The 16448-nt window shown below is 42.0% G+C and overlaps 1 protein-coding gene across 1 annotated transcript in view; it reads left to right on the forward strand.

The window, feature by feature from the left end:
* The window catches only part of LOC124292144, a 57785-nt gene that overhangs the window by 18411 nt on the left and 22926 nt on the right, over positions 1–16448 (forward strand). The window contains exons 28-46 of the mRNA XM_046729196.1: positions 85–302; positions 482–596; positions 838–1049; positions 1168–1282; positions 1555–1814; positions 1944–2055; positions 2205–2365; positions 2523–2637; positions 2795–3075; positions 5957–6071; positions 6303–6502; positions 12525–12639; positions 12936–13168; positions 13271–13385; positions 13495–13655; positions 13855–13969; positions 14215–14447; positions 14656–14770; positions 14918–15114. Of these exons, the coding sequence (XP_046585152.1) occupies positions 85–302; positions 482–596; positions 838–1049; positions 1168–1282; positions 1555–1814; positions 1944–2055; positions 2205–2365; positions 2523–2637; positions 2795–3075; positions 5957–6071; positions 6303–6502; positions 12525–12639; positions 12936–13168; positions 13271–13385; positions 13495–13655; positions 13855–13969; positions 14215–14447; positions 14656–14770; positions 14918–15114 (3188 nt within the window). The remainder of the gene's footprint in view (positions 1–84; positions 303–481; positions 597–837; positions 1050–1167; positions 1283–1554; positions 1815–1943; positions 2056–2204; positions 2366–2522; positions 2638–2794; positions 3076–5956; positions 6072–6302; positions 6503–12524; positions 12640–12935; positions 13169–13270; positions 13386–13494; positions 13656–13854; positions 13970–14214; positions 14448–14655; positions 14771–14917; positions 15115–16448) is intronic.

Below are 16448 nucleotides of genomic sequence, written 5' to 3' on the forward strand. Positions count from 1 at the left end.
CTTTGGTATTATATTTTCGAAAAAGACAAATAGAAGCGTGTATTTACGATGTATGGCATTGTGAGTCGGTACATTGTGTTACAGATGTCCCCAGTACGGCAGTCTGCCAGCACAATGTTCATTTATAGCTGACCCCAAGGACCAGTGCTGTAGAGTCCCGTCCTGTCAGTTTGTACCTACTCAGGGTCAGATCACTGGCACCATGACACCCAACATGATCCCTACGGCTGTGCCCGGTAAAATCACTGGACAGGTTCCCACCCCGACCACAGGGCCTGATGGAAAGACCCCAGCGCCAATCAGTAGGTATTTTATACTCATGTAATGTAAGTGCACTGGCTGATTGTCACATAATATACTGTAACATTAATGTACCTTGCACTTTGTGATAACTTGCGGTCCTAGAAAACGTATAGGTAGAAACGTCTATGTTGCTGTTCTACAAGACCCGCTAGTAACTGATATGTTGCTGTTCTATCAGACCACTGCATCTACAAGAGCCAGATCTACCAGCAGGGTCAGGAATGGGAGGATGGTTGCGACTACCACTGCACTTGCCAGGATGCACTCAATGGGAAATATGTTTGCAAGGAAAAGTATGTTCTGGACGCCAATATCCGCGTTGTCACCACCCTCTAGTCTTCATCCATTCTGCACCATATTTTTAACAATTTTGATTATACTCTGAAATCACGTTACTGATAGTACACTTTATTGATATAAAAATATCAGGACAGATTCATTTGTTAACAGCGTGGTTTGAACATTCAAGGACGAAACATTTACGAATCGTAATTTTAATTACAACAGTTATTTCTTATTGACAATCGTTTCCAGGTGTGCACAATACAACAACCTTCCCCCGCAGTGTAGACTGGTGAAAGATGCAAGTAACCCATGCTGCATGACTCCAAACTGTATTTTCTCTGGCACAAACGGTGGGCTCTCAGGCATTGGACAGATAACACCAAAACCTAATGTCTCACCCTCCCAAGGAACTGGGCCTACCCCTAATCCCAATGTTACACCAACACCTAAACTGCCCAAATGTGAGTATATAAACACACTGTCATCTACAACTGATTATATTATTTTTCGTATTAAACTTTACAATAAGCAATAAACAAACAGCTGGTTAATCATGTTGAAACTGTTCTTCTTTCTCAGCCGTATGTGTGTACCGGGGCCAGCCCTATACCCAGGGTCAAACCTGGTTTGATGGGTGTACCTACAAGTGTGTATGTGAGAACGCGGACCAGGGCGTGTACAGATGTGATAACAGGTTAGTGTGTGTTTGGATACAGAATAGTTCATGCTCATTTGTGTTCCGTGAAATCAGTCGGGATGAAGTATTCATGGTTATGAAAGAGATCTGTAGAGAAGCTACTGGTAGCTCCAGTATATCAGCTGTGGTGTTAGTGCCTCCTACTTCCCTTGTGGGATTACTTGTACTTGAGGACTCAGGTTTCTGCGGATAGTACGCTGGATGTTCAAAGAGAAAATTGTGTGCACATAGCCTCAACAAACTCGTGACATTGTCTTGGTTCCAACAAGGTGTCCAGCATGGGATAAACTTCCATCCGAGTGCCGTCTGGTGGCTGATCCTAAAGACCCGTTCTGCTGCACGGTACCGAAGTGTGACTTCAAGCCTCATTCCGGCCACACCACGGGCTTTGTCCTGCCTTCTGTAGCCCCGGGGACCATAACTGGTGGCGCTGTGATCCCTACACCTGGGCCTGACGTCACCCCCAAACCCGGAGTGTCTCCTTCTCCCGGCGTCTACCCACAGCCTACACAAGCCCCTGTACCCCAGGGTACGTCTCAATCATACATTACGGTAGAATACAGCCAAGAATTATCGTCATAACATGTCAGCTTGGATGCCGGGAAATATTCAGAAGTACTTATAGTAAATGTGATGAAATCTGCTTTGTGTTGTGTAGGTGTGTGTGTTTACAAAGGGAAGACCTACCAGAAAGGACAGCAGTGGCAAGATGGTTGTGACTACAACTGCGAGTGCCTTGATGTTACCGGCAAATACAAGTGCACGGAGCGGTCAGTACTAACACAACAAACACAATGTCTAATATATTTCACCACTACATGCATGGTGAAGTTGTTAAGAATTGATAAAAAAACAGCAATAAAAATTCATTGGTTGGGATTAAAAATGTATGTAATACAGGCTGTATGATGCGTTACAGGTGTCCTCGCTATGGTTCAATCCCTAGTGAGTGTAGAATGGTACAGGACATCTACAACCCATGTTGTGAGAAACCCTACTGTGACTTCACACCGGGTCACGGTTCAATCTCGGGTACCGGTCTACCAGGCGTCTCTCCAACTGCTTCGCCCACACCCAAAAGTATGAAGTTTTCACGTCCTCCTGTATTCTAACCTTGCCACACGAAAACAACATCTTGAGATGTAGTGCAGATTGGGTCATGTCAGCAGACATCCAAGTTTCTGTGTGGAATTTGTTCCTTGACTCTCTGAACGGTTTATGTCATGATGTGTTTCAGAGATGTGTGTGTACAACGGAGTGGCCTACGACAAGGGTCAGACGTGGACCGATGGCTGTCAACTGAAATGTACCTGTGAAGACTCCGTCCAGGGAGTGTATAGATGCGATCAGAGGTCAGGAAATATGTTTTAAAGAAACCATAAAATTGTGAACAAGCATTGAGTTTTCTTCTCAAGAATGTATTTTAAATGCGCGCAGGGCGTCTTCCCCGTGATAAAGGGGACTCAAAAAAACAATAGAATCATATACTGGTGCCTTTGGTTTGTTTAGATGTGCTAGGTACGACACAGTTCCCGACGGCTGCAGCCTGACAACTGACCCAAGTGATTCCTGCTGCCGTGTTCCCAACTGCAGCCCCATTCCAAACCCAACACCCAGCCAGACAACCTATGGCCCGGGTATATCTCCATCAATACCACCAACCTATGGCCCAGGGATCAATCCTAACATCGCTGCTACCCCGCAGCCATACCTGTTCCCCACCGCACCGCCTGGCAAGATCACCGGGCAGACTGTCAACAACCCCGACAAGAATCATCCCCAGAACACATGTAGGTACACTAGTTATCCCCAGGACGTCTCCTTACATTTGCCATCAGTGTCTCCTTACAGTTGAAATCAGTGTCTGTGTACAGTTGCCATCCGTGGCTCCTTACAGTTGCCATCAGTGTCTCTGTACAGTTGCCATCAGTGTCTCTGTACAGTTGCCATCAGTGTCTCTGCACAGTTGCCATCAGTTTCCTTAGTTGCCATCAGTGTCTCTGTACAGTTGCCATCAGTGTCTCTGTACAGCTGCCATCAGTGTCTCCTTACAGTTGTCATCAGTGTCTCTGTACAGTTGTCATCAGTGTCTCTGTACAGTTGTCATCAGTGTCTCTGTACAGTTACCATCAGTGTCTCTGTACAGTTGTCATCAGTGTCTCTGTACAGTTGCCATCAGTGTCTCTGTACAGTTGCCATCAGTTTCTCTTTACAATTGTGTGACAAAAGGTATATGTGTACTTACAATTGTGAGAGTAATGGGGTGTCTCTGTACAGGTGTGTGAGTAATGGGGTATCTCTGTACAGCTGTGTGAGTAATGGGGTATCTCTGTACAGGTGTGTGAGTAGTGGGGTGTCTCTGTACAGGTGTATGAGTAATGGGGTGTCTCTGTACAGGTGTGTGAGTAATGGGGTGTCTCTGTACAGGTGTGTGAGTAATGGGGTGTCTCTGTACAGCTGTGTGAGTAATGGGGTGTCTCTGTACAGGTGTGTGAGTAATGGGGTGTCTCTGTACAGCTGTGTGAGTAATGGGGTATCTCTGTACAGGTGTGTGAGTAGTGGGGTATCTCTGTACAGGTGTGTGAGTAATAGGGTGTCTCTGTACAGGTGTGAGAGTAATGGGGTATCTCTGTACAGCTGTGTGTGTAGTGGGGTGTCTCTGTACAATTGTGAGAGTAATGGGGTGTCTCTGTACAGGTGTGAGAGTAATGGGGTGTCTCTGTACAGATGTGTGAGTAATGGAGTATCTCTGTACAGGTGTGTGAGTAATGGGGTATCTCTGTACAGGTGTGTGAGTAATGGAGTATCTCTGTACAGGTGTGTGAGTAGTGGGGTGTCTCTGTACAGGTGTGTGAGTAGTGGGGTGTCTCTGTACAGGTGTGTGAGTAGTGGGGTGTCTCTGTACAGGTATGTGAGTAATGGGGTGTCTCTGTATAGGTGTGTGAGTAATGGGGTATCTCTGTACAGGTGAGTAGTGGGGTGTCTCTGTACAGCTGTGTGAGTAATGGGGTGTCTCTGTACAGGTGTGTGAGTAATGGGGTGTCTCTGTACAGCTGTGTGAGAAATGGGGTGTCTCTGTACAGCTGTGTGAGTAGTGGGGTGTCTCTGTACAGGTGTGTGAGTAGTGGGGTATCTCTGTACAGCTGTGTGAGTAATGGGGTGTCTCTGTACAGCTGTGTGAGTAATGGGGTATCTCTGTACAGGTGTGTGAGTAGTGGGGTGTCTCTGTACAGCTGTGTGAGTAGTGGGGTGTCTCTGTACAGGTGTGTGAGTAGTGGGGTGTCTCTGTACAGGTGTGTGAGTAATTGGGTATCTCTGTACAGCTGTGTGAGTAGTGGGGTGTCTCTGTACAGATGTGTGAGTAATTAGTATCTCTGTACAGCTGTGTGAGTAATGGGGTGTCTCTGTACAGCTGTGTGAGTAATGGGGTATGTCTGTACAGCTGTGTGAGTAATTGGGCGTCTCTGTACAGTTCTATGAGCAATGGGACGTGTCTTTACTGTTCTCACACTAATGGTTTGCCTATATAGTGTTGTACTGCATATTAGTGGTGTTCCGATTAATTGAAATAATCGAAGATTGGTCGCAGTGACCAAACGACCAAGCAATCGATCACATTTTCTCATTATCGAACATAAACGATTTTGGAACTACTGTTTTAGTCTTTGAAATACTTGACAATGGAACGTATCTTGTTAGGGCCTGAAAACGTGTTAATTCACTTCACTATCTGAAAAATCATGACGGAAGTTTATGTTCATGATATATCAGTCATCACTTTAAAGTAGCAGGTTGCATCATGTTATACATATCTGTAATTACAACCTGGATAGGAAAATCTGAAAAATGACGATAACCAATTCTTTTCGATGATTGTTCGTTGGTAATGAAGCAATCATCTATTGTGAGATTTCAACCAATTCCCAACACTACTGCATATTCCTATACATTTAGGGGCCAAATTGAACCTTGTTTAATTTGATTGTGAACTTTGCACGCCGCTATCCCGAATAACAAACGTACGGTAAACCTTCACGCCTTGCTCACTGGGGCATATGTTGGGAGACATGGTGACCACATCTTCAGGAGTGACAAAAATACCCTCACGATGTCATGACAAGAGATATGACTTTAGCCTCAATAGAGCTTGCTAAACGTTTCATGGTATTCGTCACAGTTTCCCAGTTTAACGCATTAGTGACTAAACGATGGTTGGAAGTTTAACGCATTAGTGACTAAACGATGGTTGGAAGTCCAATGCAAATCCCATTTTTGGACTTGTATCATACGTTCCCATGTTTTTCGGATGAACAGTTGACAAGTTTTACATGTGTTAGCATGTGGTTGGTGGGATTATGTGAACACGTGATAGCATAACTATTGGATACTTGATAGCGATATAGCCGAAAGCGTGTAACTGACTTTTGCAGGGGTTTCCTGAGTATAGTAAGGGTTTTGTTTACCTTTGCCACAGTTGTGTGACAACCTGCGTGTGTAATTAGTTTCTGCGACTGAATGTCTCTTTACGAATGTTGATGGTGTGCCTCTTTACAGAGGTGCGAGTAATGACGTACTTCTTTACAGTTGTTTCACTATTTATCGTGTTTTTAGAGTTTTGTGACTGATGGCGGGTCTATATACTTGTGTGATAAATGATGTGTCCCTTTGCAGCTGTGTGTCTGTACCATGGAGTGGCGTACACACAGGGCCAGAAATGGACTGATGGATGCGATTACCAGTGTGAATGTACTGACCAGTACAGCGGCAAATACATCTGTACCGAGAGGTGACACAACTCTATCTAGAGTCTACAGCAGTAACTGCAGCATAATGTCGCACATGGTTACATACCTTCAGTGTGATTACAAATGTCATTCAAATAATATGTAATTTCAACGTGGCACATCCTTTACTATAGCACATCTCAGCATGTAATATATAATATATTAGTATCTCTACAGGTGCATGTTGGTGCTACATTGACTATTGGAGTCACGTGCAGTATTTTGTTGTACAGGTGTTCAGTTTTCCTGAACACGCCACCTTTCTGTGTAATGGCCGTGGATCCCACTGACAACTGTTGCAAGAAGCCGATGTGCAGCCCGCTTACTGGTCTGACGCCAAGCCCTCATAGCACACCCGCCCCCACCCCGGGGGTCAACGTGTCACCAGGAGTCAGTCCCACTCCCGCCACTGGTGTTAGACCAACGCCTACAGGTGAAAGTTCCTAATACCGAAACACTAAACATCATACCTCTATGATATACAATGTACCAAACACCATGCCAATATTACAAATATCATACCTCTATATCTAACATTATTCAAAAGTACCAAACACCATACCAATATTACAAACATCAGACCGCTATATCTAACAGTATACAATGTACCAAGCACCATGCCAATAATACAAACATCAGACCGCTATATCTAGCATTATACAAAAGTACCAAACACCATACCAATATTACAAACATCAGACCGCTATATCTAACATTATTCAAAAGTACCAAACACCATACCAATATTACAAACATCAGACCGCTATATCTAACAGTATACAATGTACCAAACACCATGCCCATATTACAAGTTCTCACACCAATGGTTTGCCTATATAGTGTTGTACTGCACATTAGTGGTGTTCCGATTAATTGAAATAATCGAAGATTGGTCGCAGTGACCAAACGACCAAGCAAACGATCATACTTTTCATTATCGAACATAAACGATTTTGGGAACTACTGTTTTAGTCTTTGAAAACTTGACAATGAAACGTAATCTTGTTAGGGCCTGGAAACGTGTTAATTCACTTCAATTATCTGGAAAAAATGACATAAGACAGGGAAGTTTATGTTCATGATATATCAGTCATCACTTTAAAGTAGCAGGTTGCATCATGTTATACATATCTGTAATTACAACCTGGATAGGAAAATCTGAAAAATGACGATAACTAATTCTTTTCGATGATTACCCGTTGGTAATGAAGCAATCATCTATTGTGAGATTTCAACCATTCCCAACACTACTGCATATTCCCTATACATTTAGGGGCCAAATTGAACCTTTGTTTAATTTGATTGTGAACTTTGCACGCCGCTATCCTGCGAATAACAAACGTACGGTAAACCTTCACGCCTTGCTCATGGGGCATATGTTGGGAGACATGGTGACCACATCTTCAGGAGTGACAAAATACCCTCACGATGTCATGACAAGAGATATGACTTAGCCTCAATAGAGCTTGCTAAACGTTTCATGGTATTCGTCACAGTTTCCCAGTTTAACGCATTAGTGACTAAACGATGGTTGGAAGTTTAACGCATTAGTGACTAAACGATGGTTGGAAGTCCAATGCAAATCCCATTTTGGACTTGTATCATACGTTCCCATGTTTTCGGATGAACAGTTGACAAGTTTTACATGTGTTAGTATGTGGTTGGTGGGATTATGTGAACACGTGATAGCATAACTATTGGATACTTGATAGCGATATAGCCGAAAGCGTGTAACTGACTTTTGCAGGGTTTCCTGAGTATAGTAAGGGCTTTGTTTACCTTTGCCACAGTTGTGTGACAACCTGCGTGTGTAATTAGTTTCTGCGACTGAATGTCTCTTTACGAATGTTGATGGTGTGCCTCTTTACAGAGGTGCGAGTAATGACGTACTTCTTTACAGTTGTTTCACTATTTTATCGTGTTTTTAGAGTTTTGTGGACTGATGGCGGGTCTATATACTTGTGTGATAAATGATGTGTCCCTTTGCAGCTGTGTGTCTGTACCATGGAGTGGCGTACACACAGGGCCAGAAATGGACTGATGGATGTGATTACCAGTGTGAATGTACTGACCAGTACAGCGGCAAATACATCTGTACCGAGAGGTGACACAACTCTATCTAGAGTCTACAGGCAGTAACTGCAGCATAATGTCGCACATGGTTACATACCTTCAGTGTGATTACAAATGTCATTCAAATAATATGTAATTTCAACGTGGCACATCCTTTACTATAGCACATCTCAGCATGTAATATATAATATATTAGTATCTCTACAGGTGCATGTTGGTGCTACATTGACTATTGGAGTCACGTGCAGTATTTTGTTGTACAGGTGTTCAGTTTTTCCTGAACACGCCACCTTTCTGTGTAATGGCCGTGGATCCCACTGACAACTGTTGCAAGAAGCCGATGTGCAGCCCGCTTACTGGTCTGACGCTAAGCCCTCATAGCACACCTGCCCCACCCTGGGGTCAACGTGTCACCAGGAGTCAGTCCCACTCCCGCCACTGGTGTTAGACCAACGCCTACAGGTGAAAGTTCCTAATACTGAAACACTAAACATCATACCTCTAAGCGATATACAATGTACCAAACACCATGCCAATATTACAAACATCAGACCTCTATATCTAACATTATACAAAAGTACCAAACACCATACCAATATTACAAACATCAGACCGCTATATCTAACAGTATACAATGTACCAAACACCATGCCAATATTACAAACATCAGACCGCTATATCTAACATTATACAATGTACCAAACACCATACCAATATTACAAACATCAGACCGCTATATCTAACATTATACAATGTACCAAACACCATACCAATATTACAAACATCAGACCGCTATATCTAACAGTATACAATGTACCAAACACCATGCCCATATTACAAACATCAGACCGCTATATCTAGCATTATACAATGTACCAAACACCATACCAATATTACAAACATCAGACCGCTATATCTAACAGTATACAATGTACCAAACACCATACCAATATTACAAACATCAGACCGCTATATCTAACAGTATGCAATGTACCAAACACCATACCAATATTACAAACATCAGACTCTATATCTAACATTATACAAAAGTACCAAACACCATACCAATATTACAAACATCAGACTGCTTTATCTAACATTATACATTGTACCAAACACCATGCCAACATTACAAACATCAGACCGCTATATCTAACATTATACAATGTACCAAACACCATACCAATATTACAAACATCAGACTCTATATCTAACATTTTTTACAAAAGTGCCAAACACCATACCAATTTTACAAACATCAGACCGCTATATCTAACAGTATACAATGTACCAAACACCATGCCAATATTGCAAACATCAGACCGCTATATCTCACATTATACAATGTACCAAACACGATACCAATATTACAAACATCAGACCATTATATCTAACATTATACAATGTACCAAACACCATACCAATATTCCAAACATCAGACCGCTATATCTAACATTATACAATGTACGTAACACCATGCCAAAAATACAAACATCAGACCGCTATATCTAGCATTATACAAAAGTACCAAACACCATACCAATATTGCAAACATCAGACCGCTATATCTAACAGTATACAATGTACCAAACACCATGCCCATATTACAAACATCAGACCACTATATCTAGCATTATACAATGTACCAAACACCATACCAATATTACAAACATCAGACCGCTATATCTAACAGTATACAATGTACCAAACACAATACCAATATTACAAACATCAGACCGCTATATCTAACATTATACAATGTACCAAACACCATACCAATATTACAAACATCAGACTCTGTATCTAACATTATACAAAAGTACCAAACACCATACCAATATTACAAACATCAGACTGCTTTATCTAACATTATACATTGTACCAAACACCATAACAATATTACAAACATCAGACCGCTATATTTAACAGTATACAATGTACCAAACACCATGCCAATATTACAAACATCAGACTCTATATCTAACATTTTTTACAAAAGTGCCAAACACCATACCAATTTTACAAACATCAGACCGCTGTATCTAACAGTATACAATGTACCAAACACCATACCAATATTGCAAACATCAGACCGCTATATCTCACATTATACAATGTACCAAACACGATACCAATATTACAAACATCAGACCATTATATCTAACATTATACAATGTACCAAACACCATACCAATATTACAAACATCAGACCACTATATCTAACAGTATACAATGTACCAAACACCATGCCAATATTACAAACATCAGACCGCTATATCTAACATTATACAATGTACCAAACACCATACCAATATTACAAACATCAGACCGCTATATCTAACAGTATACAATGTACCAAACACCATACCAATATTACAAACATCAGACCGCTATATCTAACATTATGCAATGTACCAAACACCATACCAATATTACAAACATCAGACTCTATATCTAACATTATACAAAAGTACCAAACACCATACCAATATTACAAACATCAGACTGCTTTATCTAACATTATACATTGTACCAAACACCATGCCCACATTACAAACATCAGACCGCTATATCTAACATTATACAATGTACCAAACACCATGCGAATATTACAAACATCAGACTCTATATCTAACATTTTTTACAAAAGTACCAAACACCATACCAATTTTACAAACATCAGACCGCTATATCTAACAGTATACAATGTACCAAACACCATGCCAATATTACAAACAACAGACCGCTATCTCTAACATTATACAATGTACCAAACACCATACCAATATTTCAAACATCAGACCATTCTATCTAACATTATACAATGTACCAAACACTATACCAATATTACAAACATCAGACCGCTATATCTAACATTATACAATGTACCAAACACCATGCCAATATTACAAACATCAGACCACTATATCTAACAGTATACAATGTACCAAACACCATACCAATCTTACAAACATCAGACTCTGTATCTAACATTATACAATGTACCAAACACCACGCCAATATTACAAACATCAGACCGCTATATCTATATACTAACCATACCAATATACAAAATGTACTAAAACAAACCATACCAATATTACAAACATCAGACTATATCACTATATCTAACGCTATATCTAACATTATACAATGTACCAAACACCATACCAATATTACAAACATCAGACCACTATATCTAACATTATACAATGTACCAAACACCATACCAATATTACAAACATCAGACCACTATATCTAACAGTATGCAATGTACCAAACACCATACCAATATTACAAACATCAGACCGCTATATCTAACATTATACAATGTACCAAACACCATACCAATATTACAAATATAATACCTCTATCTTTAACATTATACAAAAGTACAAAAAAACATACCAATATTACAAACACAATATGGATATGCCAACCACCACACCGATATACTGAACCATCTCACAAATATAGCAGAAGTCAGACCAGTATACCAAACAGGATACCAATATTACTAAAATCATAGTATTACCAAAAGAGCAAACATTTACCAAAAATTGTCACATTACCAAACATCATACCAATGTACCACATAGACGGCCGTGTTCCAAGGGCACTCCTTGTTTGACTCCCCCCTTCATGTTGCCTGAAAGAGCTTGTTTTGGAGATACTACTCATCCCCTTTCAGATGACATAATCATAAGGACATAACTTATTCTCATGTTTTCACTATTCATATACATGATGCCAAGGGTTCAAACTAAACACTGAATGGTCACACAAGTGTCAGCTCTCAATATATTGTAATCAGTGCCAGCTTGAATATCTGGACACAATGTTTTAGGAAGATTGAAATGGGGGTGTCCTTAAAAAACAGCCCTCGACTAAATATAAATTAAGCAATCCAAATCTGTGACTGTTGATTATGACAGGAAGTCATCCAATACTATACTGAACATATTGTATATGATATACTCTGTGGGCCATTATCCAAGAGGTACCAAATGACAGATCGTTTTTCACTTTCTGCAGTTTTATTAGAAATATTATACCCTAGTGTGTTGTGATGACTAATATCTCGTTAACCACATTACCCACATATATGACTTTGCTAAAGCTCCTTCAAAATAAAATGGAAGCTTTTCAAACATTGGACACCGAGAATACAGTTAGTGTACGTACTTCTTGATCTACCCGCGGACAATATAGCGGACATCCAACTAAAGAACCATGAAGTATACCAGTTTAACACACACCAGACCAGTATATCAAACGTCTATACCAATATACACAACATCGTCCAGTATGCCAACATCCTGCCATTATACAAGCGCTATTGTGTTTGTGCATTGTCGTGAACTGAATGTGTTTGTGTGTAGGTGTGTGTGTGTACCGAGGAACCACCTATGTCCAGGGCCAGCAGTGGTACGATGGATGCACCAAGTCATGTATATGTGAAGATGGGAAGACTGGTTTCTACAGATGCAGTGATAGGTATGACATGTGTTAAGGAATCGTGTAGTGTAGTTACGAATGATGCAGAATAACCAGTAATGTCACAGCTACGTTTTGCCTTTTCTTCAAATGTCAGTGATCTATATATTTCATATGAATAAATTCAAATATCATTAAAATCAGTGTTTACGTATTACGATTTGTGATAAACAAAATAATTTCATAACAAGAATCACAATACAAACACATCCTCATTCAGTATGCTTTCCTATATATTCGGTGTTCTTTTAACTTCAAGTTAATGTATGGCGCTAACAAATTCTATATGTGTGTAGGTGTGCCAAATACGACAACCTTCCACAACAGTGCCGCATGGTTGCCGATCCAAAAGACCCGCAATGCTGTCAGGTTCCTGAGTGTTCCCCTACCCCTGGCCCTAACGGCTACCCCACCCCGGGACCAGGCATTTCACCCACGCCATCAGTCGTAACCAATGTGCCTGGCTTTGTGACTGGAGTGGCTCCGACCCCTACAGCTGGACCTGACGGCAAAACACCAGCACCGACACGTAAGTGCCTGGATCCACATGTTGATGGTCTGTCGCTCTGTCGTATAGTGTAGACTTAGTAACTTAGGCAGACAGCAGTAGAAATTCCCTTTTTGATTCCAGTTGCATGCATCTACAAGGGCCGCACGTACCGGGAAGGAGAACAATGGCAGGATGGCTGCCAGTATAACTGTGTGTGTGAAGATGAAGTGACGGGCAAATATAAGTGTACCGAGAGGTCAGTCATATTTTATATAAAATGCACATTACTAAATAATTATCATATATATAAATCAGTATTGCATATTTTCAGCTCTCCTGTGATAAAGATAGAACGTATTTTGCAGATGTGCTAAGTATCCATTCATCCCGCCCCAATGTTCACTACGGAGAGATACGGACAATGATTTCTGCTGCTATAAGATGGTGTGTGACTTCGCCAAACCTACCGTCAACCCGTATCAGACACCAACGCCCGGACCCAACCAGACGCCAGCACCCGTGATAAGTGAGTTGACACGTGACAGTACTCAATGTACTATCTGGGATTGGAAATTTACAACCTGATTTCATTTTTCGCAAACACAGCAGTTACCTTCTTGCAATTTGTTTGAAGACGATTAATTGTGCCGGTACGTTTAGACACAGTTACTATTTATACTATTTTGAAACATTTTACGAATCACTTATCTCTTCTGTGGCCCCAGGTTTCTGCATGTACAAGGGCGTGCCGTATCGTCAAGGTGAGGAGTGGACTGAGGGCTGTTTACAGAGGTGTAGGTGTGACGATGCCTCCCGGGATTATTACACATGTTCTAACAGGTATGTACTCTAGAACAGGCCAACAATGTTCACTCTAAAGAGAATTTGTTCTTTTCACCGACCAGATCTGGGCCCTAATTCTCGAAACGTTCGTAGCCTACGAATTCTTAACTTTGATCGTAGCCAATGTGTTAGGATGAGCTTAAGAAGTTTGTAGGGCTACGAACGTTTCGAGAATAAGGCCCAGTTCATTATCAGAGGTACCCATAAGTAGAAGTTTTGCTAATCTCCTATTTGTATGTCAGATGTCCGAGTTACGACATACCGCCATCGTCAACGTGCACCCAGGAAGTCGACCCCAGCGATGCCTGCTGTCGGGTTCCTCACTGTGTGCAGACTCCAACACCATCTCCTAATGTGGGACCCAGCCCTAATCCTAATGTCAAGCCCACCCCCAACCCTTACCCCCAGCCAACAATCATTCCTCATGGCACTATTGGTGGGGAAAATGCGAACAAGAACCCACTCACCAACCAAGGTAAAAACATACACTAACAGATCAGCTGGGCAATTGTCGGTTTCATAGGAAAACACTTGGAAAGTATTTGACAACAGCGTTTGGAATCCGATAGATAGCGCATTTGGCCGTGTTATTGGTATAGCGGTGCGAGTAACACACTGACATTCATGTTGGTCCACAAGGCTAGGTATATGCAGTGTGTTAAGTGTTGTATGTCGTATTTCAGGGTTCTGTATCTACAAGGGCAAGGTGTACAAGCAAGGCGACAGATGGCAAGATGGTTGTGACTACAATTGTGAATGTGTGGATGACAAGAGTGGGAAGTACACGTGTACAGAGAGGTATGAGTCACAAAAGAGAACCAGAAGAACTGAAACACGTAGAGCTGGAAAGGAAACCATATTAAATCATAAAGGCACCACTTCCTTATATTATATATTAATAGTAAAACTTGATATTGATAAATAATTATTATTCGTATTTTTCAGATGCAATAAAATTGCCAGCATTCCTGCCTTCTGTAACGTCATTCAGGACCCGTATGACACATGTTGCAAAAAGCCTGACTGTCCTACCATTTCACCAGTAGTGACGACTCAACGGCCAAATCCCTTCTCCTCTCAAACACCAAAATCTCCCAACCCTTTCCCGACGCCAAATCCAAATGGAACACCAAGTCCAAACAGTAAGACATGCCAAGACACAATGCCACGGGACCAATTCCTGTCCATTTACTTACTAATATATACTCTCCCCAAAAAGAAACGCATATAGGAATATATGTTTATGTTTATTTTGAAACATCTTGTAGGCTTTATGAGTCAATGGAATATAGCGAAATTGCACACTGGGAATGCAGACTTATCCGTCTTTGGCACCAACTCGAGGAAAGTCAGTTTGAGTGTCACATGGAGACGTGTGGTGGCGCTGAAGTCAGTACCTCGTGTGACCACCGTGGGCATTCAGAAATGCACGGCATCGCCTCGAATAAGTCTCAGAATCTGTTGTTGCCCAATCGCAGCCCACTCTGCCCGTAGTGCCTGTGCGAGTTGCTGAAGTGTCTGGGGCTGAGGGTTACGGCGTCGCACCCGTCTGTCCAGGGCATCCCACAGATGTTCGATCGGGGTTAAGTCCGGTGATCTCTGATGTTGTGGTTCTGGAGGAAGTCTCTAGTGTGACGTGCTGTGTGGGGCCTGGCATTGTCCTGTTGAAACAGCTCCCTCTGGCGATCAATGATTGGAATGAGGTGTGGGCGTAGTATTTCGTCACAGTACCGTTGAGCTGTCAGGTTGCCCTGGATCATCACCAAATCACTTCTCCTACGGCAGGTGATCGCTCCCCACATCATAACACTGTCCCGGCCGAATCTGTCCACCTGGGGAACGCAAGCGTCGGCGAAACGTTCACGTCGACGTCTGTACACCCGCATTCTTCCATCGCGTCGCTCCAATAGAAATGGTGATTCATCACTGAACCAGATTCTACGCCCATTCGGTAGGTTCCATGCCTGAACGTTGGTGCACCATTGAACTCGATGTCGACGATGTTGTTGTTGAAGCACAGGGTCAAAATAAGGTCTTCTGGCACGTAAACCAGCCTCTCTCAACCTGTTCCTGACGGTCTGTGCAGAAAGCCTCCTCAATCCGGGTATTTGTCGAGCGATACTGGTCGCCGTAGCTGTTCGATGACGCAGGTGATGTACCCGGATGTAGCGATCCTGCGCCGCAGTGGTCGCTCGAGGTCGCCCACTACGAGGGGCATCTGCTACCGCATTCTTCCGGCGATATCTCTCCCAGAGCCGTGAAATGGAGCTTTGGTGAACATTCATGCGTCGGGCAACTGCACGTTAAGACTGGCCAGCTTCAAGCAAGCCAATGGCGATATGACGGTTGGCTTCACTTAGACGTGACATGTTGCGTCCGTCAACAAAATTCCAAATACAGTGAATAATCGACAGACTGCGATCAACCTTTTATACCCATCATTGAGACTATCTGATCCCCAACTTTCACGTGCATT

The sequence above is a fragment of the Haliotis rubra genome, unplaced genomic scaffold (genome assembly GCF_003918875.1).
Source record: "Haliotis rubra isolate DU_JTF1 unplaced genomic scaffold, ASM391887v1 Scf1134, whole genome shotgun sequence".
Taxonomy (NCBI): domain Eukaryota; kingdom Metazoa; phylum Mollusca; class Gastropoda; order Lepetellida; family Haliotidae; genus Haliotis; species Haliotis rubra.